The 27,947-nt window shown below is 43.6% G+C and overlaps 1 protein-coding gene across 2 annotated transcripts; it reads right to left on the bottom strand.

Annotated features, from left to right (window-relative positions):
* Nucleotides 1–102: 102 nt before the first annotated feature.
* ASB9 (ankyrin repeat and SOCS box containing 9) lies at nt 103–27,940 on the bottom strand. 2 transcript variants are annotated; one of them, XM_005701084.3, is made up of 8 exons: nt 27,845–27,940; nt 27,540–27,735; nt 19,343–19,422; nt 10,614–10,721; nt 7,906–8,056; nt 7,047–7,181; nt 5,433–5,621; nt 103–718 (listed from the first exon to the last, which is right to left on the bottom strand). In XM_005701084.3, exons 2-8 carry the CDS (start codon nt 27,613–27,615, stop codon nt 594–596), a joined length of 864 nt encoding a protein of 287 aa, XP_005701141.2. In that variant the 5' UTR covers nt 27,616–27,735; nt 27,845–27,940; the 3' UTR covers nt 103–593. The 2 variants fall into 2 exon arrangements, with proteins under 2 accessions (XP_005701141.2, XP_013832129.1); XM_013976675.2 differs by lacking the exon at nt 27,845–27,940 and having other exon boundaries at nt 27,540–27,836.
* Between the last annotated feature and the right edge of the window lie 7 nt (nt 27,941–27,947).

Raw genomic sequence — 27,947 nt, 5'->3', positions numbered from 1 at the left:
AGAACTGCCCACTATCCTGTACTAAGGCAGTAGTGGTCTTGTAATAAGAACAAGGAAGGTTTTAAAAAAAAAAAGTAAATAAAGTCAGACATAGTCACAGAAATGCCACACTTCTTTAATCTTTTTTCCCCACGAAGTGGAGACAGAGCCAGGATAGCGATACTGGAAAATTCTGCCTCCCTCACAAGTCCCCAAGTTAGCATCAGGAAACCTACACTTAACTAAACAAATTGACCTCCCTAAGTCTTACGGTATCACCTAGGGAAGAGGGGACGAACCGTGCCTACCTGGTGGGGTTGCTCTGGGGACTAAATTAGACAAAGCATAAAGGGTTTACAGCTCAGTGCTTGGCAAGGTAAGATATTCAACACCATGGATATCTTAGCCACCCTCTTCCAGGCAGGGGACAAAATTTTTCATACCTTTCAACTAACAGCACAAAAGAACCTAGTACAAAGCTACAGATAACAATCTCACTGAAAAAAGCAAAAACTTAGCTGAACTCTATAAACCTGACTTTACTTGAAAATGCCAGTGCTCTCAACACTCAATAACGTTTGCCTGTTGTCTGTGTCGCCATTCCCTTGACACATTTAATTGTGGAGGAGAAACCGTTTCAGCTCCTCAGGGAGGTTGAGTTCAGAGATCTTATGATGCTGCTGGATCCCAAAGCACTTCCGAATTCTAAGGCGGCATAACTGCATCAAAGAAGAGGGCCCTGGAGAAAGATGATAAGACAAGTCACACATGGGTTTCACTGATCCAAGACTTTTCCTTTCCTTCACTAAAAGCATAAAAGATTTAACACTATTATCGAGAAATAATATGGTACTGCTTAAGACCATGCTCTGGGTTTAATAAGAGGTATTTTAAGGCCATGGTCTCTCTTTTCTGGTATCTAACTGAAATCAGGCAATTAGGTTTTGACTTAAAGAAATTTAAAGCTCGGTCTCACCAATGGAGGCTTATGGAAGCTAATTTCGAAATTACAAAGCTATGAAATCCCCAGCAATGACAAGAAAACCCATGTTTAACGGTTTTCTTGTCTTTACTTTAAAAAATGGTCCATATTTCTGGATGCAAATACTCTAATTTTATAATTTAGCAATTTTAAGACATTCAAATATAAGGAGCTATCTGTGAAACCTAAGTGTGATCTGAACTCATGTTTGTTTTTATATTCTGCATTTAGAGCCATCCCAGTGCTTCTGCTCATAGTGGAAAATGAACTAGTACAAACTTTGCACTAGTTCCAGCCAAGAGTTTACATCTTAAGATAGCAATTCTCAACAGGGCAGGGGGTGGGAGGGGTGTATTTTGCTCCCTAGGGACCCTTGGTACTGTCTGGAGACACTTTTGCTTGTCACAACTTGAGGGGTGGGCTATTAGCATCTAGAGGGTCGACGACAGGGATGCTGCTAAACATGTCCACTGTGCAGGACAGGACTGCCCCAAACTGGCCCAAAATGTAAATAGTGCTGAGCTTGAGAAGCCCTATCATAGGGTAAAAGGGTGGGAAATTGTTTCAGCCCCAACTCCTGCACTAAATTATAACAGAAGTTCTCTTTTGATTATTAAAAAGATTTTTTAAAGCAAAGCTGTATACCCTAAAGAGGGGCTTCCTTGGTGGCACAATGGTCAAGAATCTGCCTGCAATGCAGGAGATGTGAGTTTGATCCCTGGGTAGGGAAGATCCCCTGGAGAAGGGAATGGTAACCCACTCCAGTATTCTTGCTTTGGAGAATTCCATGGACAGAGGAGCCTGATGGGCTACAGTCTATGGGGTCGCTCGGACATGACTAAGCAACTAACACTTTCCCTTTCAGGGCTTTCCTGGTGGCTCAGTGGTAAAGAATCCACCTGCAATGCAGGAGACCTGGGTTTGATCCCTGGGTTGGGAAGATCCCCTGGAGGAGGACATGGCAACCCACTCCAGTATTCTTGCCTGGAGAATCCCATGGACAGAGGAGCCTGACTGGCTACTGTCCATGGGGTCGCACAGAGTGGGACACGACTTCCCCACTAAGCATGTATGCATACCCTCAAGAATCCCATAAAGCAGCAGCCCTCACGCCAGACTTGGCGGAGCTGGGGGGATGTTGGGCCCCACCGCCGAGATGTTGCTTCAACAACCATCATCGGGTGAGCTGAGCATCTGGGTTTTGTACAGGCATGCACGCCAGGTCATTGTATTGTGCGGTCGGGACTGATAATTTAGTTCAAAGGGTACAGTGGCCTGTGAATTTGATACCAAGCAGGACCCTGTGGGGCTCCTGAGCTTTTACAAAAGCCTTTCTGTGTCCCCATTTCTTGATTACGGGAAATAGGCTTCATTAGGCTTCTAAGACCTTCCCTGAGTTCCAAGGAGCAGGTTCAAACAGATGCTAGTTAGGGAAGGAGGTGATCCTGAGACAAGGGAGGAACAATAGTGCAGCCTTGGGCAGGGTCCTGGTCCCCCCTCCAGGGATACACAGAACATACATTTGAGCAGTTTTACAGATACGGAAACCCCCACCAGGTGGGAGAAGTTAAGTGAGTGCTGCCCACAAGCAATAGACCCCAGACCTGTTGGAACCGGAAGGCTGATGATGCTGACTTCCACTTACCTCACCACCAACCAATCAGAAGAATGTCCACGAGCTGACCACGCCCTCTTTGAACCATTCCTGTAAAACTCCTCACTGCTCCCTCTAGGTGGGAACACAATTTTGAGGGCAGTAGCCCACTGTGGCCCCCTTTGCCTGGCAAAGCAATAAAACTTTTCTTTCCTACTTGAGCCAAAACTCTGTCTCCAAGATTCAATTCAGTGTGTCGGGCAGGGTACAAAGGCTGGATTAGACTTCAATTTCCTAGAGCATCACTGCAAGCTACAGGATAAAGGGGGTTGATGGAAAACTGGGAGGGGCAGAACTAGGCACATAGACAAGGAAAGAAAGAAAGGAAATATTTTCAATGAGGCCCTCACCACACATGCAGAAGGTCCCTGTTGGAATTTAGGGCACCTTCCAGACTATGTTCAGTGTACTCGAGGCATATATTAATGCAGGATTTCCTGGTGTACTCAAAGCACTTATTAACAAACTGCAAAAAGCATAGTGTGGGGAAACTGAACTTAACCTCATCCCACTAAAGCACATTGAAGGACATGACTAATCACATGTGCTAGATACAATGTCAGGGACAAGTACAGGAGGTACTAATAAACGAGTACAGAGAGCAAGACACCAGAGTAAGCCTGATAGAGACTTAGGCAAAGCAGGCCATTGGAGGAAACTCTGTGTAACTACCGATGGAAATTAAATATCTGCCATTTACAAGTGGGATACTGTATAACTAGAGCCTTCATTCCATATAAATAGAGCTGAAAGCTCACTAGTGCTTTGTAGCCACTTGTTGGCACCTGCAAATATTCAGGGGGCGTGGCTTTACTCCATTATGGAATCAGCTAATTCTATATTTATTGATGGGCATATTACTTTGGGGCACCAGTTCTTTTTTTTCCTGCATCAACACTCATGATGCTTTAAGACCAAAGTGCATTCAAAGTGGCTACTGTGGTGCTGGGGTGAGAGAGTCTCTTATTAGTTGTCGTTGTGTGTCAGGAATAAACACTGCTTTAGCTGCTTTGGCGAGGGAGGGGGTGGTCATATTCTTGAACTTCTTTCAAATGTGTGTGTGTCTATATATATGATTTAATGACTTTAGGGGGGCCTGAGGCACTTATGCCTTTGTGGATCTCTTTCTCAATTGAAAAAAAAGATATTTTACAGCTGGTAATTTTACAACTGTGTCCGTATAAAGATGAATATAATCCAGGTTGAGTTATAGTCATTTTTTTCCTTCTGATTTTAAAAGAAATTAAAACATTTCTGCGGACACCTAAAAAAACAGGGGGCCCTACGCATTGTGCCATCTGTGCCTGCTGTAGAAATCTGCCCTGTCTAGATATAATTTTTTAAAACCAAGAAATCGTTAAAACGTAGGAACAACTGCCTGGGGGTTACCCCACTGCTTCACATAAAGGGTTTTCTATTGGTTTGTTCCTTGTTTGCATTGGGGGGCCCAAGGCAGGCTATGACCCCCAAGTACCCTGGGGTGATGGGTGTAGGAGGAAGAAGGATTCAGGGGCCACTTTACAATTCTGCCCAGAACCCTAATTCTCAGCAATGTGGGGAGAAAATAACCACATGACATAACATCAGAGTCCTCCTGGTTGGGAAGCCTGCTTCAAACTTCCACAACCTCTAAGACTCAATGAAGTCTATACTCTAGTCAGATAAATAGGTCCTTAGCTGGCTGCTCTCCACCTCCCAGGACAATTAAGACTCTAACACAACATTTCTAGCAACTATACCCCAATAAAAATTAATTTTTAAAATAAAGTAAAAACTAAATAATAAAATTTGTATCCACACACAAAGAAAGATTGCAATCTGCAGGGTCTCTGCTCCTCACTCCCAGCCTACCCCCAACCAAGGGAAGTGCCTCCACCTCCTTGCACACTGCTCAACCCCAGTGTTTAGTTGCTTGGGTCAGAAGTGTCAGTTTTTATTTATGAAGGTGTATGGGCTCAGTGTTGATTTAGTTATAACAGTAAACGTCTTCAGATTGCCATGGGTCATGAAAGCGATACTGTGTAATGCTCCATGAGTTGCATTCCTACCCACTATCCCAGAAACCTAATGCCCAGTAATTCGCATTAGGACATACTGGGGCTTGTATAACCTCAAAGAGGCTTCTGCCACATCACTCTAAAGCATGGCTTACAAATACCATATGACATCACTTATACGTGGAATCTAAGATAAGACACAAATGAACTTAACTACAAAACAGAAACAGACTCACAGACATAGAGAACAGACTTGTGATTGTCAAGGGGAAGGAGGCTGGGAGAGGGCTGGATGGGGAGTTTAGGGTTAGCAGGTGCTATTATATATAGGATGGATAAACAACAAGGTCCTACAGTAGAGCACAGGGAACTATCCTCAGTATCCTGTGATAAATCATAAGGGAAAACAATATGAAAAGGAGCAAATATATATGTATAACTAAGTCACTTTGCTGTGCAGCAGAAATAACACTGTAAATCAAATATATTTCAATAAAATTAATTTTTAAAAATTAAGCATGTCTTAATTTTTAACATTTAAAAACAATATCTTAATTCTTTGAGAGCTGGCATACCCCTGAATGTTAGATCATCCAAACCAGCCTCTCTCCAACATGTCAAACAGCAGGATGGTTGTTTATTATGCAGCCAGTACTGTACCTTGCATACTAAATTATCTCAGCTCCCCACATTTTGGGAAGTGAGGGCATGATCTGTTTAATAGGATGCAAAGCCAGAACTTGGTTAAGTACCTGCCTCCTGCTAGAGCCCATGGGAGTCTCTACAAATTAAGGCTTAGATTCAGGTAAAGGAGAAGCACCTTCTATCTCCAAGAGCTGCCTCAGGGGGCTCTCTGGAGGCACCAGTTCCAAGGGTCGTTTGCCTTCAGCATTCCTGGCCTGCGTGTCTGCTCCAAAGTCCAGGAGCAGGCTGGCCAGCTCCCCACTGGATGCCCTGGCCACTGCATGAAGAGGGGAGTCCAGCCCCCGGCCCTGGTTCACATTCACTCCTAAACAGTCAGGAGAACAACAGAGTCAGTCAAGGAGCAGAGTGCAAGCACCCCCTTCTAAAAGTGCTGTGCCTCCACAGTGGGCATGGGAGTTCTCCAAGTCATCAGGACATGACTGGATTCCATTTAATAATATGGGGAAAAGGCCACTTAACAATATAACTAAAGGTATGACATGAGCCATATGGCAGATGAGGTTGAAAAACCTCACCCTTGCGCATCATACATAGCTGTGATAGATTTAGGAAAAACGCTGGCAGTGTGAAAGCTGCACATTACTTATTACTAGAGCCCAAATATTAGCCGGCACAGACCGGAAGTGACGCTAGATGGCAAAATCTCATCTATGGCAATTTGCCATACTCACACGCCCAGAAACTCCGATGAAGTTTAAACTGGAGACTTGAGACCATGTGAACTGGTCTGTGAAGAGCAACCAATCATGATGACATTGCCTAGACTAAGGTGGCCAATCCTAAGATCACAGGGCACGTGGCAAAGTCACCCTCTTCGGGGGTCAAGTGGATTCCTAGGACCATCCCCACCCAATTCTATCCCTACACTCTCAACAGAACCTTAGCCCAGCCTAGACACTGGCTCCCACTGGGACGTGTGGGGACATACAGCTTTGCATGAGCTGCTGTCTCTCTAGAAAAGTGGGAATCTACGTCCAGTCAACAAATGTTAACTGAATTGTTCTTGTATTGTTCTCAGCTTTCGGAGGGATGCCAATCTGACCCTTTCCTGACTAGGAGCTTAAAATCCATCTAAGATGAGAGAAGAGAGAGAGAAAACCAACCTCCTCCTGGTTCATAGTAATGGCTGCCAATTGAGTAGAAGGCAATGAGAACAATAACCCTTCAGCAGAGGGAAAGATTATCTGATTTTTAAAGATAACCAAGACTCAAATAACTTAAAATGTGAAAAAGGGGTATTCCAAGTGTTGAAGGGGTTGGACAACAGCAGGAAGGTGAAAAAGAATGGTGGGACTTGGGCCTTTTCAAAAATATATCTACAATGGACTAAAACTGAGGCAAGTTTATTTCCAAATCAAAGACAACTGCTGAAGGTGGCCTAAAATTCAAAGGCCAGCCCTATCCCAGCAGCTGTGGGAGCTATGCTGGGATTAGTAATATCAATGGCCAGAGGAAGGGAGGCACAGGAAAGGGAGGAGAAACTAATAATCACTGAGGACCTTCCTGGGAGGAGGGACATCAACCTCAGCATGATTCTTATTACAAGTAAGAGAACTCAAATTGAAACAGTTTCAAATAATTCCCCAGGGGAACACAGTCAAGATGAACTCTGATCTTGTCCAACTCCATTGCCTACACTTTTTCCTCTGCTACAACAGAAAGAGCTTTCAAATAACCTGGAATGTACTTTTCATTCATTCTCCTTGTTCTGTTGTGCTTTTGGTTTTACCTGACTCCAGAAGTTTCTTGGCACAGGCCACCTGCAGGTTTTCACAAGCCATATATAATGGTGTGCCCAGGTGGCGGATGTTTTGGTCAATGTTGCCCCCGTGAGCCGCAAGAGACTCGATGCACTGCACGTGGCCTGCAGCCCAAAGTGGGAGAAAACAGTTAGAGCACTAATTCTCACAGCTAGGGAAACACCACCTTGCCCATATTCTGTGTGTTGAAAATTTCCAATGACTTAACTAGGGGCCAGAAGCTATGTTCTTTACTTAGAATAGCAAATGATCTTCAACACCATCACTAGTTAACAGGGTGTTTCATAAGATGCCATCTGGAGCTCTGGGTGGAACTCCACGTGAGTTTATTAGCCACGGTAGGCAACCAGCAACCATCCACCTTTTTGAGTTGTTTGTGGCTTTGTAATCTGAGTTCAGAAATCGAAGTGAGAGTTGGGAAGAGGTATGGAAGAGGGACAAGGTGGACCTGAAGGAGACAGCACAGTGGGCCATGGGACAGGGAAGGAGACTTACAACCTCACCAAAAGCAGGCCCTGGGAGGAACTGCCCACCGTCCCGTAAGAGTGGTGGGCACTGGAGAGGCTTAGGAGATGGTGCCAAATCCAACATGAGTGGGGCCCTTTGTGGCCAACTATGTTGGGTGAAAGCAGAATCACTCTTCCTTGGTCTGGAATGCCATACTGAAACACTGCTCCTTTGCATTATCTAGTTATGCCATTGCAGTTCTGTGTGGATCCCAGGACCCCACATGGAGGACAAGTGCTTTGTACACCTCCTTTTCCCTCTTCAATCGTAAGATGTCCCTTGAAGGAGTGGGTGGAAAACTTCAATTCTCAACAGATTTACCTCTCTTAGCAGCTTCATGGATGGGGGACGCCAGGTCACTCGCCGGGTGGGGACTGGCTCCATATTGCAGAAGCAAATTCACACACTCATGGCTGCCGCTGACACAAGCGTTAAACAAGGGAGTGTGCCAGTCTACAGTGACACCATTCACCTGTAAGGAAAAACTCCAGGATGAAGGCAGGCAATGAAGTACCCTGGATTCTAACGTAAGCTCCACCATTTTCAAGCTGTTTTTTCACTTATCAGAGCCTTAAATTCCCCAGCTACAAGATGGAGACAAAAAAGAACAATTGCCACAAAGTTGCTGTGAAAAATCGAATGAAGTATGGGATGTCAGGCCCCAAGAATGTTTCTGAATATTTTGTCTCCTCCATGCCCTCCCCCAGGAACATCAACTTGGACACTAATTAGGATAAGTTGAACAGGTCACAAACTAATCACCTTATTTTAAACACTCTATCCTAGACCCACCCCACACCAATCCAATTTCTGCACAGCAGTTAGAGTAACCTCTTAAAATTGTGACCATATTATTTTGTTTTAATTTCAGATGCCCCAGGTGCAAACCTGAAGGAGACACTCACTTCCAGGATCTCTCACGTTTGCACCCTCAGGCTCCTCTTTTGCCTCTGCTTAGTCCTGGCTCTGTTCCCAAGTTCGGGGTAAGTTTTCTTAACCAAAATATAAACCTGAGAATATACTTATCATGGCTCTCGGCTGCCCTCAGGGCAAAGTCCAATTTCCTGGCATGGACAGCAAGCTTGTTTTGTTCTGACCCGTCCCCTGCTCTACCCTGCTGCTATAAGGGATGATTTGAAATCACACAAAATGCCCCCACTTTCACTTCGAGGCTTTTGTGTTTCTTTTTTCCAGTGGGTAGGAAGTTCATCATTTTCCCCAACCCACCAATGAGCTGAGTGACTCCAACAGGTCCTATAGATTTCAACTGTGATGTCACTTCCTGCAGGAAGCATCTTTTCACTCCCTCTCTCCATCAGAAATAAACAGGTTAGGAACATTTGTACATGTATAATAATACTTATTATATCTTATAGCATGTGGTAGCAAAAAATGGCCACAGACTCTGTGCCCAGGATGCACATTCCTTTGTAATGTGGCTCTGCGACTCCTCTCATCACAAGACAGAGACTATTTTTTCAATCCTGGAATCTGGGCTTGCCCACATGAATCACTTTTTGGTCAATGAGACGTTAACAAGTGTGATGCAAGCAGAGAGCTCACCCTTTTCACTGCTCTCGGAATCCCTGCGACCATGTGAACAGGCCCAGGCCGCCTGCTAAAGGATGAGAGACCACAGGGAGATTTTATTTCTCCCCAGACCTCCCAGCGGCCCCAGCCAGGGTCACCATGAAGCAGTCTGCTGCAGCCCACCTATTGGCTAACCCCAAATGCCTCCGTGAGCCCAGCTGAGGCTAGCCAAAGCAGGCCAGACAGAAGAGCTGTCCAGACAACACAAGGAACTGTGAGATAAAGAAATGGCTACTGTCTGAAGTCATTAAGTCAGGTAGTTTGTTACACAGCAGAAACTGATGGATAAAAACAGTTTATTGTAATTGCCTGCTGTGGCTGAGATATTATGCATTCACCAAACTCATTCCCTCTCTCCTGGGCACACAGCCATACACTTTCCCACCTTCCTGGCAGTTAGACATGGCCTGAACTCTGGCCAATGGGATGTGAGTAAAAGTGACTTATGTCACTGCCAAGACTGGCCTTTTAAAAGTCTCCACTCACAATCCTCCATGTCTTTTCCTCTTCCAGCCATCTGGAACAGAGCACACGTGGGAGCCACTTGTTGAAGGCAGAGGAGCAACAGGATGAAAGGAGCCTGTGTCCTTGAATCACCCTTGGAAAACAGCCACCCAACCGGCAACACCCACATAGGACTGAGTTGAACAAGAAATACACTTTCATTCTATGAGGCTACTGAGAGTTCAGGGTTTATCTGTTGAAGCATTCAGTGTCACATTCAGCCATTACCTGTTTATCTGGTTGTCTCCTCATTTAGTTTAGAAGTTCCTGAAAATCTTTATTTAGAGTTCGACACATAATAAATGCTCAGTACAGACTGGTTGAGAAAAGATGAGCAATCTATATAGAATCTTCTGATCAGATTTTCCCATCACTTTTGAGCAAGAGGGGACTTAGTTAATGGAAGAAGTACTGGTCCCTACTTGCAAATTCAATGACTCCAAATAACCACATGCTTTACCCCTCTCAATCCTCCCAATTCCACAAAATATGCTATATAACTTTTTTGCTATTTCCCCCATTATTTTTCATATATATATACTCTAAAGCTCACAGGCTAAGTAGCTGGTCCAAATTTCCAATGTTAGTAAATGGGACCATTACTCAGGTCTTATGAAGCCAAATGTTATATGTCTTCTACAATATGTCACTACCTTCCAGCCATAGGAGTGAAGGCAGAAATGTAACAGCTATTTATTAGTAGTGACAGCTAAAGAAAATTATATAGGCTCAGACCATGACTTTCTAGCTACAAATGCAGTATTTCATCTACTGCTAAAGTAAATAAGCTTGATGGACATAATACTTTTGGGGGAAAAAAAACCCTCTTCATATTTCAAATCAGGCTAATAAAAAATGCTGGAAAGTATTTAGAAGGGATAGAAATAGTCATTTTTCAGTAGTGGCGTCGAAGATGGGGTTTGAGTTGTACTTACCTGAGCTCCATGCCTCAATAATATGCTTGCACAGGAGGGATGACCTCCAAGGCAGGCTTCATGCAGTGGAGACACACGATCTGCCGTGATGAGGTTCACCGGCCACCCCTGGAGGAGGGAAATGGGCAGAGTGAGGAGTGCACTGGAACAGTTCTGTAGGGCTCAGCCATGAATCCACATTCTTTCAAAAGTTCACCTGGCTCACCTATGTGCTCAGTCACTCAGTCGTGTCTGACTCTTCGTGAGCCTATGGACTGTGGCCCAACAGGCTTCTCTGTCCACGGAATTCTCCAGGCAAGAATACTGGAGTGGGTTGCCATTTCCTTCTCCAGAGGATCTTCCTGACCCAGGGATCGAACCTGCATCTCCTGCACTGACAGGAGAGTTCTTTACGCTGAGCCATCAGGGAAGCCAATATATATTCTTCTGACTGCAGATTTGTAAGAGTCCCTGACCCAGGTAAATTGTGTCTAGATTCCTGCCCCATAGACACTGTGAATACATGTCTGTTACATGAAGCCACTAACGTAGAGGGTGCTTTGTTACACAGCAAAACATGACCAAGACAGTCCAAAGCGTTAGGTGAACCTCCATGGACAGAGAGGCGAAGGGACAATTTACACTCTCACTCCAGTAGTCTAGAGCTAAAGAAGCAAGAAAGTGTCTGAAAGGTCGTGGGGTTCTTCAACCTCTTGGAAAGTGTGCTCTCTAGGAGATGGATCCTGAACCTCATCCAAGCAGAACATCAAAAGAACTCAAGGAGAGGCTCCACAGACCCCCTGATCTTGGAATATATAATCTATTCCTAACAGGAAGAAACCAGGTACAATAAAAGTTCTTTTCCTTAGCATATGTCAATTAAGAGCATGGATAGTTTAATCAACATCTTGGTAATACTGGGTTAGTCAAAAAGTTCGTTTGGGTTTTTCTGTAAGATGTCACAGAAAAACCCAAACGAACTTTTTGGTCAACTCAATATTATACCTTTTCTTCCCAGAATGCATGCAGGCTAAGTCGTTGCAGTCAAGTCTGACTCTGTGTGACCCTATGGACTGTAATCCAACAGGCTCCTCTGTCCAAGGGATTCTCTGGGCAAGAATACTGGAGTCAATTTCCATGCTCTTCTCCAAGGGAATCTTCCCAACCCAGGGATCGAAGCCAGGTCCCCTGCATTACAGGCAGATTCTTTACCATCTGAGCCACTAGGGAAGCCCAGAATAAATAAATTTTTCTGGAATAAATTTGCCTAAAATCATTCCATTAGATTACCTCACTCACCATCATCCCTAACACACATTCTTCTACTTTTGTGGGCCTTTTTTTCAGCCCCCCAGTCATGCTGTCCTTTGGGCTGTTACCCTCTGACAGGCAAGTCATGCATGTTGATATATCCCATCATTCTGGACACACACTTGAGTTCACAGGATCTCAGATCCAGAGATTTTTTTTTTAAGGTGGGTCTAGGAAGGGGTTCTGAGAGACTCAAAATAATCTGCTTATAAACAAGAAACTTGAAAATCCATTTCAGCACTTTGCCATACTAGCTCTGCTGTTTGCAGGGAGGGACAGGGCTGTATCTTCCCTTCCTTCACAACCTCAAATCCCATCTGTATTAAACAAATGCTCCCTGACCCCTTGACTCGAGAAAAATTTGAATTGTAGCATGTATTCCCTTCACAAGCACTTCCCATGGACTTCCCAGTGTAGCATCTTCTGTTTCATTACTGTCATTATTTTATTAAAGGCATTCCTCTCAAAGATCTGTTCTCAAATCCATTCTTTTCCCACTCTCAGCGTTCTCTGTTTATCCAGCCTCTTCCCCACACACTGGTAGAATACACCAGAAATTCACAGCAAAATGTTAACTGCATTTTTCTCTGTGCTACAGATCATGAGATGATAGAAGACTATTCTTTAAATGAATTCTTTATTCAGAGTTCCTCTATCACAAATATACTCCTATAGCCACTACTGCCATTTCAAAATCATTTAGGTGCTTATACATAAATCCAGGTAAATGAAAAAGCAAAAAAGAAATTATTTACATTCCAAAAATGTTCACCACTCATTACATATTCACATTACAAAGAAGTTCCTTTAAATTAAGCTTCCCTGTGCCAACTGAGGACTGTATTTACAGTTCATCACAGATATGCAATTTTGACTTGAAATGAACTGAGGCAGTTTGTCTGAAATATTGTCAAGTCTGAATCATATACCATTTAAGGTAATGTTTAACCCATTACTTCAGAGAGGGTCCAGTCTGCAGTGGGTTCTCAGAAAAAAAACGGATCGAATAGCTGACCTTTAATTCTTCTATCATCAATTGTCTGTCCCCTAATCTCAGCGTACAGTCAAAAGTTCTGATGATTCCATGGGGCTGTGCAATACCAGGGCACCCATGGGTGACATAGTGCTTAGTACCTGGCAACTTTCTGTCTCAGCTCCAAATCATATGCCTACTCAGACAACCAACCGACCACAAGAAGGTTAGGCTTTATCATTTATCCTGTCCACAGTTATCACTTCCTTCTCTACACTCAGCAGAAAGGAAGATCACAAACCTCCATCTCACTCACATTCATCGAAACACATCACTTCCTCCCTACTTTACCAAGGAGGTCAAAGCCATTTGATGTGAGAGCTTTCTACATTACCCTCCTCTCCACCCCTAACATCTCTTTATATTTCTCCAGTCTTCTTTTCTCCCATTGCTCCTTTCTCTGTGGAAGAAACTGATGAGCTCAGTCCAATAGCCCATGACCTCACCCGGTCCTCCCACCACCCCCATGACTTTCCTTCATCTACCTTCTCATCTCATGCGTTCCCCTGCTCGCTCCTCTTCAGGTACACTTTCTTTTTGCTTTCAAAGTCCTCCCAGCCCTCAGTCCTGACCCTCTGAGAAGCATCCATTCAAGGCTCTTCATCCCTTCACTGGCCCCTCTTTTTTTCCAAAAATAGTCTATCCTCATTATCTCTACTTTTATACCTTCTCTCATTTTCTACCAACAGAATCCTGCTGATACCGCTTTTAAAGACCACCAGTGACTTTCAGAATCCAGTATGCCTTGCTCTGTTCCCCACCTCCTTCCACCTCTGAATTTGCAACATATTCATCCTGACCCCATGAAACTTGTGCCCTGGCTTCTAACACAGACTTCTACCTGAAATTATCTCCAGTCTCTGACTGCCTTTTTTTCTGTCTCTTTCACTAACTCTGTTCTTCTCCTCGTTACATCTCCTAATGCAGGCATTTCCTCAAGGATTTGCCCCCAAATCCTTTTCTTGTCTCTCAATACCCTCTATATATTACATATTGCTTTCAAATCTAAATCCCCAGCTCCAGTACATGTTCCTAATTCCCTGCTAAGACATAATCACCCAGAGACCCAGCTCATGACATAAATTTAGCCTTTGTCAACCAAACTCTCCTGAAAAGAGCTCCTTTTCTGCCAGACCTGATTCTCTGAATGGTACCACTATCTTCATTTCAAACCCAGGACTGAAATCTGAGAGAGGACAGCAGAATGATTACCGAGTTCAAATGCAGGCACCATCACCTAATTAGCAGTGTGACCTTGGGCCAGCTACTTTTCTCTCAAAGCCTCAATTTCCATCTGTAAAATGGGGACAGTTTCACCTACCCCAACAGGTTGGTTATGAATACTTTAAAAATGATGTATGCAAAGTGTTTAGCACTCAGTAATTTCTAGGCAGTTGATATTTGAGGTTTCTTTTTATTCTTTATCCCTGAGCCTTGAATGAGCTGCTTCATCTTTACCAGCTGAGCCACAAGGGAAGCCCAAGAATACTGGAGTGGGTAGCCTATCCCTTCTCCAGCAGATCTTCCCGACCCAGGAATCAAACTGGGGTCTCCTGCATTGCAAGTGGATTTTTTACCAACTGAGCTATCAGGGAAGCCCAAAATCGCTCAGTCATGTCCGACTCTTTGCGACCCCATGGACTAAACAGTCCATGGAATTCTCCAGGCCAAAATACTGGAGTGGGTAGCCTTTCTCTTCTCCAGGGGATCATCCCAACCCAGGGATCAAACTCAGGTCTCCCACACTGCAGGCAGATTCTTTACCAGCTGAGCCACAAGGGAAGCTCAAGAATACTGGAGTGGGTAGCCTATCCCTTCTTCAGCAGATTTTCCTGACCCAGGAATGGTATTGGGGTCTCCTGCATTGCAGGCAGATTTTTTTACCAAATGAGCTATCAGGGAAGCCTGCTACATCCCAAAGGTCTGATATTTCAGAATGCCCAGGATCTTTCCTAGTATCCACCCTGATAGTGATTTAACCCTTTAAAGAATGCATGGAGCAGCATAAAGAGTTTTTATTCAAGAAACAAAAAAGTCAGTCCTCAATCTGTATACAGTGGAACTTTATTGGGAAGGTTTATAGGGCTGTGCATTCAACCTTCAGGGGAACTTCAAAAAATAAAAAGTCCTGATACTCAAGCTGCATCCCAGAGCAACTGCAATACAACCAAAGGTAGCTGAATTCAGGCACTGGTATTTTTAAGATTTCCCATGCAACCCCAGCCCAAAGGGATGCTAATATGAACCATTAAATTAAGGTCACAGAGTATCCAGGGTTGCCTTAATTGCTTTATGCTGGCCTAACAAATTGCTTTGCTTTTTAAAAAATAAATTACTATTGAAGTGCAACAGATACAAAGAAAGGTTCATAAATCCTCAGTGTAAACCTCAGTGAATTTATCACAAAGACAATCTAACTATATAACCACTATACAGGTAAAGGAAAAAAAAAACATTACCAGAAACCCACATATATCCTACCCAAATTACATCCACAAAGGCATTCAGAATAGTGGCTTCTAGCATGATAGTTTTCCTTGGTTTTGAATGTTTTATTAATTGAACCATGAAGTATGTATTTTTGTATGTGTGCTCAGCTACTCTGACTTAACATCTGGTTTTCAAACTCATTCATTCATATATTTTCATTGGTGCATAGAGTTTCACTGAGTAATATACCAAAATGTATTTATCCACTTACTTTTGATGGACACTTAGGTTGTTTTCAAGGGCTTTTTTTTTTTCTATTATGAATAAGGATGCTTCTTTAGTGGCTCAGACAGTAAAGAATTTGCCTGCAATGCAGGAGACCTGGATTCAATCCCTGGGTCAGGAAGATCCCCTGGAGAAGGGAATGGCAACCCACTCCAGCATTCTTGCCAGGAAAATTCCATAGACAGAGGAGCCTGGCAGGCTACAGACCATAGTGTCGCAAAGAGTCAGTCACAACTGAGCAACTAACACTTTCATTTTCACTTAGGTTGTTTTCAAAGGTTTTTTTTTTGTTTTTTTTTGCTGTTAGGAATAAGGCTTCTATGAATATACCCGTACATGTTTTTTGATGAACTCATGTATACATATCTGTTGCATATAACCCTAGAAATGAAAGTGTTTGCCTGTAGGGTATAGATATTTGTAGCTTTAGTAGATATTCCTTAATATTTCCCAAATTGGTTTGCACAAATTTACACTCCCACCAGCAATGTATGAGAGTTTCAGTTGCTCCACATTCTTGCCAATACTTTGTATTATCTGTCTTTCCAAATTTAACCCTTCTAGTGGGAGGAGTGAGTAACATAATTTTTTGTAATTTGAATTACACATTTACTAATTTTACTAATAAGCACAATTTGATATATTTATTGAACACTTGGGTATCTTTTTAAAAATTGCCAGTCTAAGCTTCTTGCTCATTTTTCTGTTGTCAGTCTTTTGTGTATTGATTTTAGGCTAGGAATAAGAGTTCTTAGTCATAAATAGATAGATATCTCAAATATTTTCTCATGTATGGCTTGCCTTATTGCTTTTAAAATGCTGCCTTTGATGAACAAGTCCTTAACTTTAATGAAACCCAACCTATCAATGTTTTTGTTCCTTCCCACATACTCTTTCATGTCAAATGCCTTCCTCCCTCTTTCTCCACTGGCAAAATGGTCTTTAAAAAAAATTCCTCAACATAGTGATTCTACAGGAGCTTAAAAAATACCAATGCATGAAGCTTGGCCTAGGCTAAATCAGAATATCTAGAGTGAAGCCCAGTTGCTGTTTTCTTTTTAAATCTCACATTATTTTAATGTGAAGTCATGGTAAAGAATAATTAGTTACAGATTCAGTTTTCCCTTCTTGGACCAAGTGAGAATTACTTTTTATAATTTCCTTTTCTCTTTGTTATAGACATTTGCATGTTTGGTCTTATATCCCTTACTAAAGTATGTTTGTTTAGTTTATCAGCAGTTTTTTTCAGTAGTCTTTGATTATCTGAAGCACTATGTAGATTGTAATAAGAAAATAGGTACTCTTCATTTGTGAAGAGTAACTAGAGCAGGTACATAATGTCACCTCAGTTAATTCTCTCAAACTCATATATAAGGTAAGATAAAAGACTGAATTTTGGGTCTCAATTCTTCACTCTCTTATAACAGTGTAATATAGTCACACCCTTGTCATGACCTCATAGTTGACAAACTGGACTCCCTTGATCCTTGACTTTGGACTTGGCCATCGGACTTGCTCTGACCAGTGGGATGTTAGCAGATGCAACATAAGCAGATTAGAAGTTCTCTCTCATGGTTGGGCTTGCTCTGCTATGCTACAGCCTTCTGCCACAGGGAGAAAATTCCTCAGGTAGCCACTGGTCAAACAAGGATGGGAGATGAGTGCAGGAGAGCTGTACCCAACCCACAGCTTGAAGCCAAGATCAGTGCAGATCAGCTGATCCAAAATCTTATTGGCAAGAAATGTTTATTGTATTTTGCTACTGAGTTTGGGCTTTTTTCTTACACAGCAAGACCTGACTAATACTGGAGGTATTAGTCTGGAGGTAGGTATTGGAATGCTCAGGAGCTTCTCAGGTGGCGTAGTGGTAAAGAAGCCACAGGCCAATGCAGGAGATGCAAGAGACATGGCTTTGATCCCTGGGTCAGGAAGATCCCCTGGAGAAGGAAATAGCAATGCACTCCAGTATTCTTGCCTGCAAACTTCCATGGACCGGGGAGCCTGGCAGGCTACAGTCCATGGGGTCACAAGTTGGACACAACTGAGAGACTCAGCACACACAGACACACAGAGACACACACTGGAACTTATTTTTTGAAGGTAGAAACTGGGGTTCCAAGAAAATAACTTGCTTAAATAATGCAAAAGTGCTTAGATAAAGATATGATTCCAGGCATGATTCAATAAACATATAAATACTGAATATAAACGAGTATCAGTCCAATTTAGTAAGTTATTATATAAAAGCTGCAATGATCATTTTTCACCCTATCAAATTAAGGCAAATGTTTCAGTTTATCTGAGAAGTAGCTTAACTTCATTTAGCTAGAGTTATGTGCTACTATCTATATTTCTATTTATAAGAGGCTGCTGCTACTAAAAACAGCTTAAGATAGTGACTTAGAGTAGTCTTAAATTTATCTTTAAAAATTGTCTTCTTATAGGAGGATTTCTTAGTCTAGATAGGTCTGTGAAATTGGAATTTTTCAAAGCACATTTATTAATATTTCCAGAATTAACCCCTGAAATTTATCATGTCCTTCAATTGTGAATCTAGACCACAAACCACAATAGTAACAGGACATCACTGAGAAGAATCACAGATATTTTTAATTGCACTGATTATTGCAGATATCTAAAGTAGCTCAGAATATATTCATCCTACTTAGAAAGTATGGTAATAGAATCGCCACTAAATCTTCTTACTGAATGTGTTAATAAAGAAGTTCATATAGTACTATGTTACACATTTGTTTAATAGAGTTCCTCTATATTGTATTTTATGTATTTAAGACATTAGTCTGAGAAGGGGTCCTTAGATTTTGCCAGACTATCAAAGGGGTCCATGAAAGGGCCAAGAGCTCCTAACTTAAAAGGTCTATATCGTCTCTTCAGAGGACAAACATTATGAACAAAAATTTTATTGGAATTTTGAGTGGTGATTGAAACTACTTTTTAAAAAGCACCTTTGCTTAAGTTCCCAATAATTTCGAACCACCACAATTCCAATTAATGTGTACTTAAGTATCCCATCGAAGGAGCAGAGAAACTAATATCAAACTGGCAGAGCCATTTCCACTGGAGATTCAACAGAATTGAACATTTCTTTGCTATTTTAAGATGACATATTTTAAAAGACATTTTCAAGCATTTATTTTATGTGAAGGGTCTTCAACCCTAGCACTGCTGATACTGGGGGCTGGATAACTGTTGAATGTGGACAGTCATCCTGTACAGTGTCAGATGTTTAACTTCCTTGGTCTCCAGCTACTAGATGCCACCATCACCACCACCCCAACCCCACTCCCACTCCTGCTCCCAGCTATGACAACCAAAAATGTCCCCAGCCAATGTCAAATGTCTCCATCTGGGCAGAACTGCCCCAGTTGAAAACCACTGCTTTACGTGATAATTTTCCAGGATACAGTCTATGGAATAAAGTGACAGCAACTTGAATGCACTAATTTGCCCACTATTCATTCAACAGAGTCTACAGAATCTACTTTGTGCATAAAATTGTACTAAACTCTAGTATTATGCCAGCCTCCAAACAAAGGAGGACAGCATTCATCTCATTCTGCTAAACAGGAAATTTACATCCTAAAATCAGACTATGACTTCTTTTCCTCAGTGCGGTGAGCAGTAGAACTTGCCTAATATTCATCATCTTTTTCCCCAAAAAATTATCTACCTGGTTGATGAGGCTCCTCAAAGACAGCAGACGTCCATGAATGGCTGCTTCATGCACAGGAGACCAATCAGATACAGAATCTGTATGGAAAGGGAGGAAGAGGTTAGTTACATCCTGCTATCACACTTTAGACTCAGAGGCTCATCCTTGCCCATCAATAAGAGCCTAACTGGTCTTACTGGAGGGAAACATTGGAGTCAAGCAACCAACCCCTTTCATCAGGACTTTAGCATTTCTCCCCTCTATGGATGTTTCTTGAACACAGCTTATTTGAAATGTCTAGCTAGCTAAAGAAATAACTATAGTCTGCTTTCAAACTGAAGACAAAGAGGTGGACTGGGATGACAGATTACTGTACTTCGATTTACACACTGGTTTCAAAGGCAAATGATCCATTTAGTTAAATGAGAGCTTCACTAATTAGCAGCATTAGTGCATTAAACTGTGTTTGCCAGCCTAGTTTCCTGCATGAAATACAAACTCTGGCACCTCAGCAAACAGTGCCATATACTAATAGCAGTAATCATGTCATTACATACGCCATTAGGCTTGGAATCAAATCTAAACAAAACCCTATCTATTTGTAGATTACCTCCTGTCCCAATATCAAGCACAAATCAGACTTCAGTCTGACCTTGCAAGAGGGATGTGATTTCCCCACAAAGGCAGTGTGCCAGTGTGATTAGGAGAAATCTGTGAATTCAGACCCACCTGACTTCTTCTGAGCTGAACCTAGGTCTGTGGAGCAGAACCTAGCTTCAGTTCCCTTCTCTGTAAAGTCAGGACAGCGATATGCTTAACCTATGGCTCAACTTCTACTAGCTACTATTATTATCCCGCCCTAACACTAATTAGAGGGTATTGATTATACCCCACAGTCACTGCTATTTAAAATAGCAGGGACCTCCCTGGTGGTCCAGTGGTTACGACTTCGCTTTTCCATGCATGGGGTACAGGTTCGGTCCCTGGTCGAGGAGCTAACATCCTCCATGTCCCGTGGCCAAAAAACCAAAACATGAAAAACAGAAGCAATACTGTAAACAAATTCAATCAAGACTGTAAAAATGGTCCACATTAGGAAAAAAATCTTTAAAAAAATTAGCAAATGTATTCTCTAACTATACGCAAAGAATACATTTTCTTAGGAAAGAAGCCTGTAAAATGCACCTCAACACACTAAATGCTTCCCCCTCTTTCTCGTTGACTGGATGTGCCCTGAATTTGGCATAGACCTGAATTTTTCTCATCTCCAGCTGCATCTGGCTTCTAGAACAAAGGCAGGAAGTCAGAACATGAGGCGGCTAGTCTGCGCTTGCCGCAGCTCAGGCTCTGCCTATTGAGTAAACACACGACACACCAAGGCAGGATGGTCTGATATCAGTCACACTTTGTGAATGAACTGTATCTCCTAAAAGTCCGAAGACCTGGAGAAGCAAGGCAGTTACTAAAGCCTGGCCAACACCAGCCCATCGAGGAGGAGGCTAGAACACTTTGGACTTAACATGTGTTGGCTGACTTGGGCCTGCCACCTGGAGCTATCAGTGTCCTGGAAAATCTGTCCCAGTGAGCACATTACCATTCTTCCAGATGGATTGACGAGGCTTTTAATAGAGAAGAGCAAGCTGAATGAACCTGCCTCCACACCATGCATCCAAGGCTTCCCTTCTGGGCTCATCATTGCGCCCAAGGTACCTTCAGGGAAATGACTTTCCCTAACCTCCAAAAACTCATGCTCAGTAGAAAATTAGAGTCCTTGCACCATTCTCTGAGAGTCCTAATGCTCTCAGGAGAAACACTACTGCTTCCAGGGCTTGGCGTCTACAGTGCAGACAGCAGATACGCAAAGACTGATCCCCAAATTAGAATTAAAAGGATAACTCATTCTACCCTGTTGGTTCAAAGGCAAAACACCATCCATACAAACTGTTGAGTGAGAAGAGCCACAAGCTGAGAAAGATCTCAAAAATCAGTTGGATCACCATGTTTCTGAGGATTACGCCAATTTTTTTCCTTCCAAGTTCTCAGCTGCTAAGAAATATCACTGCCACACTCCTCAACCTTTCTTAAAATTAACTCAGATAATCAGAGTTGACAGCCAGACAGGTAATTTGGGTCCTAAACTGTAACTCTGTTTAGATTTCATGAAAGTGATGCAATTATCTTATCAAGAGTAGACCAAAATGGGCTTTACTTGTTTGCATTCATCACGGAAGCATGACTCCTTTTACTTAGGGTAAATAAAGAATTATGTACTTGAAGAAGTACATAAAAAAAGAAAAAGAAAAAAGTACATAAAAAAAGACTACTTGAGGTTTTGTACCCATGCATTAGCACACAGTATTATTGGGTTGGCCATAAAATTTGTTCTGGTTTTTCCATACGTCACAAAAAAACCAAACGAACTTTCTGGCCAACCCAATATTTACAAAGTGGAGACTATCTGTGTCTTCAAGATGCACAGGGTATTGTCCAGCTTTGGTGATTTATCACTCACATATACCCCTTTCAAATACACAATTCAGTGGTTTTCAGTAGATTTCAGAGTTGTACATCTATTATCACAATTTTAGAACATTTCCAATATCTCAAAAAGAAACCCCTTGCCCAGCAGCAGTCACTTCCCCCAACCCCTCACAACCATTGATCTACTTTCTTTCTCTATGGATGTGGGGGTTTTTTTTGGACTTTTCACACAAATGGAATCATGCAACCTGTGGTCCTTTGTGACTGGCTTCTTTCAACAAGTATAATGTTTCAAGGTCCATCCACATTGGAGTATGTATCAGCACTTCATCCTTTTTTATGGCCAAATAATATTTGTATAGATAGATAGACCAAAAAGCTCATAGACATTTGTGTTGCTTCCACTTCTTGGCTGTTACTAATAATTCTGCTCTAAACCTTCATGTACCAATTTTTGAGTGGATATATGTTTTCAGTTCTCTTGGATAGACACCCAGGAATGGAACTGCTATATAATGTGGTAACCCAGTGTTTAGCCTTTGGAGAAACTGCCAGACTACTTTCCAAAGCAGCTGCACCACGCTATACTACCAACAGCAGTACATGAGATTCCCTTCCTAAGTTAAAGTCCTTTCAGACTAGGATTAGGTGAATCTACCAGAGCATGCCATTACTCCAGGCCAGAAGAAAACCTTAGGTTCTTGTATAGGTCATCTCAAACATATACAAAGACTTGAGCCCTCGGCTGGTCTCTCAACACTTGATTATCTACAGAGTTAAAATTGTGAAAGGTTGACATTTTTCTAGCACTGAGAGCATGGACTTTATGCATAGTTCATTTAGCAAATGCTCTCATTTGAAACATGGATTGGTCTAACACTCTCTTTAGCTCTTAAAAACACTGATGAGATATCCAGGAGATGTTTCCAGAGCCCACATCACAAGCAGGCAATGAGCTACAAGCTCAACACATGAGCAATTAAACCCCAAAGCAGCTTTGCCCGCCTTGTTGCTGACAACTGGGAGAGAGTAGAATAAGCAGGAAAGGGGACTATTCCTGCCAGAACACGGATGCTGCTCACAGGAGGTGGCTATGGATGGAGGGAAAACTCAAAGTCACATTCCCTTTTCCGCTGACCCCTGGAAACTCAAGGGCTATTATATCTATACAATACATCATTCAAGTGCTCGGTATATATTAAGAATTTTTCCCCAGTCCTTTATCAGCTAAGAACTGTTGGTTTTACTGCCAAGAAATAGATGCCAAATGGGGTCACTGGCAATGCCACAGATTCACTAGTGTAGCTCGTGGTTGACATGAGGCAAGGAGCTCTCCTCATGAAACAATGCCACAAGTCCTCCAATTAGTGCTATTCAACTTACCTTTCTTTTAAATTGAGTCTCCATCAAACCCTGCAGCACATTAGCAAAGCTGCCATTTCATCTTTATTGCCATTTCTGGAATGATTTTTAAAATTTCCATTATTCAGAAGAGATTGAAAATGTACTAATTAGTACATTCTGAAAAGAGCTATTATTCATGAAGCTCTGAAAGCCTGCAGTGAATGCTGGGAGTAGTATCCACTGTTCCTCCTGGGAAACATTTTGCAAGGGCAAGGAGGGGAAGAAGGGCTGTGTTGCTCAGAGACAGTGGGAGCACAGGCCTCCAGTAGGTTCAGTGGTGAGTACCAACACTGGGGAGGATCTGGGTGTTGTGTTGACAGTGACTGTGGACCTCGGTTAGATGGCAGGACAAATCAAAACAGGACAAAGAAACAGAGGCTCACAGTCACAAAGAGACAAAGGCCCAACAAGGCAACTCTCGGGCACATCAGTCCTGTCTACTGCAAATCTTTCTCCCAGTTCCATCACCCTGCCTCTCCTGTCTGCGTCTCTCTCTCCAGGGGCCTCTTCCATAGAGACCTCACCCCCTCAACCCATCCTGTCTGATCAGGCAAGTTTCCCCTAGAAAAACGGCCCCTGTTGAGGTGGCCCAACAGCTAAAAATCCACCCTAAGAGAAGAAGTCCTTCCTCGCCTCTTCTAGCCTCTGGTGTGGGCTGTCCGTCTCTGCTTTCTTGGCTCATCAGATGCATCTTTACAACCTCTGCCTCTGATGTCACAAGGCTTCATCCCTCTCTGCCTCCTCTGCTCTTCTTCCAGGGACCAGTCATGGGGTGGGCCCTCCTCCTCCACTGTGACCGCGCCTTAACTGATTACACCTGCAATGACTCTGTTTCTAACCAGGTCACAACCTGAGGTCCAGGGGGTTAGGACTTCAGCTTATGTTTTGGGGAGGGACACAATGTGATCAAAAACAAGGTATTTTCAGGGGAAAAAAAGGACATTCTATTCCCACTGCTGGGGCAGAAGGGTCAAGAATTCCATCTCTATAAATATTTTGTTGCCATCTGTGTACCCCTTCCTCCCCTCCTCCAGAGGCAGCAGCCAAGAAAAGCCTGCCACTGCAGGTGGGAGCAGCAAAGCTCCCCAAGGGCAACCACACCCCACTGACCTCTTGCCCTGGTCCAGTGCCAGGGGATTCGCTTCACCTGAGTTGAGTTTCTCATCAAGGCCTGGAAACAACATTCTGAGTGTTTCACATTCCACACTTCACCAAGGTCAAGGCTTCCAAAGCATAAATAAATGCAATCCAGCTATCAGTGAAATTCTGCCCAAGGGGCAGGGCTGATGCACAGTAGGGAGAGCGAGCCTCCACTTGGGTAAGGGCTGGGAGAAAGTCTGGGAGGGCTTTGTGAGGGCAGTGGCTTCGAAGGGGCAGTAGTCTGTGGGTCAGATGTAGAGAAGGAGGAATTGGGCAAGCAGAGGGGTCCTGGCGCCCACCCTTGTGACTACTGCCTCTTGGGAAACTTCTCTTCCTTTAGTCCCTGTGAAATGACAACATCTGAGTCTCTTCCGGAGAAGGCAATGGCACCCCACTCCAGTACTCTTGCCTGGAAAATCCCATGGACAGAGGAGCCTGGTAGGCTGCAGTCCATGGGGTCGCGAAGAGTCGGAAACAACTGAGCGACTTCACTTTCCCTTTTCACTTTCATGCATTGGAGAAGGCAATGGCAACCCACTCCAGTGTTCTTGCCTGGAGAATCCCAGGGACTGGGGAGCCTGCTGGGCTGCCGTCTATGGGGTCACACAGAGTCGGACACGGCTGAAGCGACTGAGCAGCAGCAGCAGCAGAGTCTCTTCCTGCCTCTCTATCCAATTTACTGGTTCTCTGTCCTCAAATGGAAGTCTGTCCCAGGGCTCCATCCTTGGACTGAGCCATCAGACAATGTCTCCTTCTCCAGGATTTCAGCCCAGCCCCTCTGCAGAACAGCCTGAGGCCTGATTCCCAACCTGAATTCATTGCCCAGCCTCTGTCCCGCACCTTCATGCTGAGCCCTGGGCACAGCCATTGGCACATTCACGTTCAAACACAAGTCCTTCTCCTCCCTATCTCACTCTGATCCCCAGGCCAGCTCCCCTTCACGACTTCTCTCTCATCCAGCCCTCTGAGCTGACATTACCCTCGGCTTTGAAAACGTTGCACTTCTGGCTGCCTTCTCTCCTTTGTGCTCTGCTTAGTCGCTCTGTCGTGTCCTATCCTTTGCAAGCTCATGAACTGTAGCCCTCCAGGCTCCTCTGACCATGGGATTCTCCAGGCCAGAATACTGGAGCAGGTTGCCATGCCCTCCTCCACAGGATCTTCCCAATCTGGGAATCGAACCCAGGTCTCCTGCTTTGCAGGCGGATTCTTTACCATGTGAGCCACTAGGAAAGCCCCAGAATATTACAGTGGGTAGCCTAGCCCTTCTCCAGGGGATTCTTCCCAGGAATCGAACTGGGGTCTCCTGCATGGCAGGTGGATTCTTTACCAGCTAAGCTAATCAAGCAACAGAGCTTGATTTCTCTTTCCTCTGAAAATACAAGCCATATTTTCCCTTTCTCTGTCATTTCTGAAGCTTGATCCAGATATCACCTTCACGCAGTGGTTCTTAAGGTATTGTCCCCAAACAGCACCATCAGCATTACCCGGGAGCTTGTTATACAGATTTCCAGGCCCCACCCCAGACCTAGTATCTGAGGTGGTGGAGCCCAGCCATCAGCATTTTAACAATCCATCCAGGTGATACTGATGTATACGAGTTTGAGAAGCAGTGGATTAGTACAATAATTTCTCATAAATTCTCCACAATCTATCCTGACTATGGCTACCACATTAACTTACTTACAGTCTTTATTATGGCCAAGCTTCCACTCCAGAACCATCAGTGGCTCCCAGTTCCCTGCCTCATGAAGGCTAAACTTGTCCACCTAGCTTCTGAAGCTACATTTTGAGATTTCATCTCTGCAGTGTTCTCATTAGACTCCTTAAGACACTGCAGTCCAGCTGTGACAGCGCCTGCCCACCCACACCCACCCAGCCAGCCCCAACCAGGGTTGGATTAGGACCTTTATTTATTTATATTTTTGGCCACAGTGGCACAGCATGCAGGATCTTAGTTTCCCGACCAGGGATCGAACCTATGCCCCCTGCAGTGGAAGCATGGAGTCCTAACCACTGAACTGCCAGGGAATTCCTGGATTAGGACCTTTAGAAACCCTGAACAGTGAAAAGTGGCTAGTGCCCCTCTCTCAGGTAGAAATGAAAATAAACTCAGCTGTAAAATCATCATGCAGAAGTCAACCACATTACTGATTCTTCCCCATGTTGATTGGCTTGCTGCTTTAAAAATATATTTATCAAACCCATTTTAAAAGTTATTTATGGTGCTACTCTGCTTTCTACTGCTCCAAGTTCACGCTCAGTATCTCTGATTAATCCAGGTCTGCCTTGGGAGATCCAAATTCTACTTGCTGTTGAGGACTCTGCTCCTTTTATGAGGCCAAAGTGGATACACAAACAACTAACCTGAACAGTCCTGTCTGCTCCATGAGCCAGAGGGAACAATTTTGTATTTCTTTGTGTGTGTGTTTTCCCCTTCAGCACCTAAGCAGTAGGAGAGTAGCCAGTCCTAGCTGATGTTAGGGTTCCTGCTTTTTGTCCCTTTGACCAGCAAGTGTTCTGGGCAGCCTCCCAGGGTGCTGAATATAATCATATAATCAGCCTCCTCTAATGTCTAGACCCATTTTCCAGAATCCTTTCAGTCAGCAGGTACCTGCTGAGTGCTCACAGGAAATGACAGTTTCCCAGAGGTACAGGACTCTATGCATTAACAAAGACACCATGAGACAGGGGAGAATCAACCTCTAAAACACTGCTCCAAAGGTTAAAAAAAAAAAAGGCTCCTTTTAAAGTGAATCAATCAGGGCTCAATTTCTGAACATCATTTATAAACCCAGTCCCACCCAAATGCCACATACCTAAGACCTTTTAATAAATGTTTTAGCAGTGAAGATATTCCTTCCTATTTAGAAGTCACTTTCAAACCTCCAATGGAATATCAATGATATATCTGACCCACAAAAAATAACTTTACAGCTGACATTTCTCCTGGGGAATAAACTGTGATCAGTGGCTTGACATGGTCCATAGCACTCTGCAGAGAGAGGTGTACACATTCTGGAACAACCATGTGAAGGGCAGATACCAGCAAGTCATGGACATCTGTCCAGTAACTACCCCGTGGCCACATTTCAGATGAAGCCACTGAAATCACCCCACCCTCGTCTCTCTTCTCTCCTAAGCACATTAACAGACCTCCCCAGCAGGCTGACAACACAGCCCCTAAACTCACCCCCCATCAATGGGTTGAAAAAGAGCCTCATGTCCGGGGGCTTGCTGCCGTTTCTGCCTGGTGGTTCACCATCCATGGTGCTCTCCTGGGCTGGTCAAGCTCCACACTCCACTTCAGCTGTTCAGGAAAGTCCAAATTCCATGCACCCCCGGCTCCTGGGAAATTCCAGGGCTGTGAGTGGCTGAGCGGCACCCTCCTGGTCAGATGGCAGAGAACAGGACAGGCAGGGTAATCTGAGTACTACCTGTGGTCAAACAGGCACATGCACACGGGGACACACACACACGCACACACGCACGCTTTACCTCACAGGCTGGAGACTGCCCAAAGCCCACAACAGCCCCCCAGCCTAAAGTCTGCAAAGTTGCTGATGTCACGTCCTTTCCAAAACTGAGACCAATCAGTGAG

The sequence above is a fragment of the Capra hircus genome (genome assembly GCF_001704415.2).
Source record: "Capra hircus breed San Clemente chromosome X unlocalized genomic scaffold, ASM170441v1, whole genome shotgun sequence".
NCBI lineage: Eukaryota > Metazoa > Chordata > Mammalia > Artiodactyla > Bovidae > Capra > Capra hircus.
Note: the sequence above shows the minus strand (reverse complement) of the source record. Positions and strands in the feature narration are given on the sequence as shown.